At 44.2% G+C, this 2,789-nt stretch overlaps 1 protein-coding gene across 1 annotated transcript; it reads right to left on the bottom strand.

Annotated features, from left to right (window-relative positions):
- Window positions 1-507: 507 nt before the first annotated feature.
- Window positions 508-1,255, bottom strand: LOC133409060 (guanylate cyclase activator 2B-like). Its single transcript, XM_061688574.1, has 3 exons — window positions 1,181-1,255; window positions 920-1,109; window positions 508-566 (listed from the first exon to the last, which is right to left on the bottom strand). The coding sequence occupies exons 1-3, from the start codon at window positions 1,253-1,255 to the stop codon at window positions 508-510; spliced, it is 324 nt and encodes a 107-aa protein (XP_061544558.1).
- Window positions 1,256-2,789: the final 1,534 nt, after the last annotated feature.

The following is a 2,789-nucleotide window of genomic DNA, read 5'->3' as shown; positions in this document are numbered from 1 at the left end:
TTTTTGTTTTATTATTGCGACCTTCTATATTTTTGACCATAGATGGAAGCGAAAACATGTTCATCAGTGTGCGTGAGTGCGTGTTGAAGGGACGTGTCAAGAGAGTGCAAACATTCCCTTTGAGAAAACGTTTTCGTTCATGTTTATTCATCTTTTGATGTTTGAAACACACACACACACACATACACACACACGTGTGCGTGACTTGCAATGCACACATTTTTATTCCAAACAATAAGATAGAAGAAAATGTTTAAATAGGTACACAAAGCATGGTTGGATAGAAATGTAACAAATACAATTTCAAATATAAAACCATTGGCAAAAAAAGAAAAAAAAGGTGGCAAAGGCTTTTTTTTGTTGTTTTTTTTAAGTAACAGCTTGCGCTTAGAAACTTGATTTTGATTTCTGTTCTCCTGCTGGTATTTTTTTGTTGTTGTTCATTAAGAAATGGCAACAACAAAAAAAAAAAGAAAAGAAAAAAAAAAGCCTGTTTGCAGTTCCGGCTTAGCAGCCGGTGCAGGCAGCAAAGGCGCAAATCTCGCAGACGTCAAGCGGCACCAGGGCTGCAACAAAAGGAGGACGGTTAGCGTCGACAGCATCAACGTTAGCATCCACAGGTACATCTCAATGAATGATCTTATCGTGGAAGAGGTCCTTTTTTCCTCGTTCAATCCAAAAAGTGAATCTTGCACACAGTGTGATATAATTATTATTATTTTTTTTTAATAAAACGTGGTGCGGAGTGGTTAGCACGTTTGCCTCGCAGTTCTGGGTTCTGAGTTCAAATCCCAGCTCCTGTTTGGTGTCCCAGCTCATGTTCTCCCTCCCCCGAACCTGAACTGTACTACTGCAAATAACTTTCTCTGACCATATTGTCATTTGTCGAGATGCAAGGACGAGCGACGATGACGCTCACCTAGTCTGGCGAGTGAGGCCGACGCCCCCTTCTGCTTGCACAGGGGCAGCAGCTCCTGGGGCAGCATGGGGTCCTCGCACATGGACGGCGAGCTGGCCCGCAGCCGCGGGTTCTGCGGCGGCGTCTTGACGCTCTCGAACATCTCCTGGAGCCTCTCGACGGCCTCCAGAGAGAAGGACAGGCCGTTCTCCTTTGAGGGAGAAGAACTTTGAGGTCCCGCTACCTACTGAGGATGTCCATCAATCTCGGGGTCTCGCTTACCTCGACCTGCACGGCCTCGGAGCTCCGGCCCAAGACCGCAACCAGGAGAGCGACGCGTGCGAGTGTGATCTTCATTGCTGCGATGCTGATCTCGGCGGTGTCTTGTTGTTCCTCCAGGTGCGAGCCTCCTTTTTAAACATCCTGGCGTGGTCACGTGACCGGAGGTGCGGCCAATGGGAGCAAAGTTTTCTCGCGGGTTAATGAGTAGCGCTGCGGTTCTTACGAGCCGTAAATGGGAATCTATAATAAATCCCGCTCTGTCCGATTAACTTCCAGCGCCCGACGCTGGCTAGAAACGCCTCCCGTGTCAATAATGTCTCATCCAGTTGCGCATTTTGTGCGTCAAAACCGTTTGTCAAAGCACACAGCGCGTAGTTTATTGCAGGTTTCACCCCCTTAACTACTGTAACTGAGTCGGACAAACTTTTATTTACCTACCTACTACCTACCTACATTGTTCGATTGATCGTGCGAATCAAACTTTCCTTTATCATTGCTGCGAACAAAAAGGGTGCGGTTCATTTTCTCTTTGGTGAACTAAAATGTGGTTTCAAACTGAATTGTTGGAGAAATTGATGAATCTCATTCATTTCCACGGGTAGAAAAACAATAAGTGCTGGCAATTTAGATTTTAGGCATGAAACTGCCAAGGAAAAAGAAGCCACAAGTCAATTGTAGATGAGTAACACCGACAATAAAAAAAAAAAAAAAAAAAAACAGGGCGTCACTTCCTTGGAGTCTTGACTACTTCCCTCAACAATGCAGATAGGAAGATGATGGGTGTATGAGTACATGTCTAGGACTGGACCTCAACACTGATAACACGGTGTAATACGGAAGAAATAGCTAGTCGTTAAAGACAATAGCCGGTATTAGCTCAGTGATGCGCGACCAACACCCATGCAGACAGGTGCAAGTATGTTGAAGTGCACCGAACAACCGCTACAGGACTGTGTTGAAAGGCCGGAGAGGAAATTCAAGCCTTGACAACGCAGTGACGTGACACATGCTCATATCTTATATCTCTCCATTTTTTGCTCTTTTCAGATTGCCGGAACTGGATTCCAATTTACTAAAAACACATATCATCTTTAAATCAGAATTTCACACTTGGCAGGCTACTCTGAATTTTGAGTGTCATTTAATATCAAACATGATCCAAGTTGTGCCCTGCAAAGTCAACCGAAAATTCTGCAATCTGCATGCCAGGCCACTAGTTGGCGATGTCCCATTGTAAAGACATTTTCAAACTTTTGTGTACCGTGGACCCCCGCGACTCGTAAACTCGTTTTTTGTCAGTGTCAAAAAGTTTGATCACATTCGGTGAAGTGGTTCTTGGACTCGGCCTGACAGAGTCTTTAAAGAGTTAACGCCGAAGACGAATATCGCAACGAGTAAATCATCAGCCACATGATTACATGATAATTACACACCACATGAAGTATGTCAAGAGGCACCAACTTGTTCTCATCGGATACTTTCGACACGGTCGTGAAGCTCTTTTTTTTTTTTTTTTTTTTTTTTTTTACGGTCACGTCTGAAGCTATAAAGTTGACAAACTCAAACGCGTTATATCATAGCCATAAAGAGATGATTTAATTCTCACCCC

The sequence above is a fragment of the Phycodurus eques genome, chromosome 10 (assembly GCF_024500275.1).
Source record: "Phycodurus eques isolate BA_2022a chromosome 10, UOR_Pequ_1.1, whole genome shotgun sequence".
NCBI classification, from domain to species: domain Eukaryota; kingdom Metazoa; phylum Chordata; class Actinopteri; order Syngnathiformes; family Syngnathidae; genus Phycodurus; species Phycodurus eques.
This window is presented reverse-complemented; position numbering and strand designations above follow the sequence as displayed.

Excerpts from the sequence above, each read along its gene's own strand:
- LOC133409060 (XM_061688574.1), bottom strand. The coding sequence starts at position 1,255 with ATGAAGATCACACTCGCACGCGTCGCTCTCCTGGTTGCGGTCTTGGGC. Across the intron at positions 1,110-1,180 it reads CCGAGGCCGTGCAGGTCGAG|GAGAACGGCCTGTCCTTCTC; the intron begins GTAAGCGAGACC and ends TCTCCCTCAAAG. Across the intron at positions 567-919 it reads GGCCTCACTCGCCAGACTAG|CCCTGGTGCCGCTTGACGTC; the intron begins GTGAGCGTCATC and ends CTTTTGTTGCAG.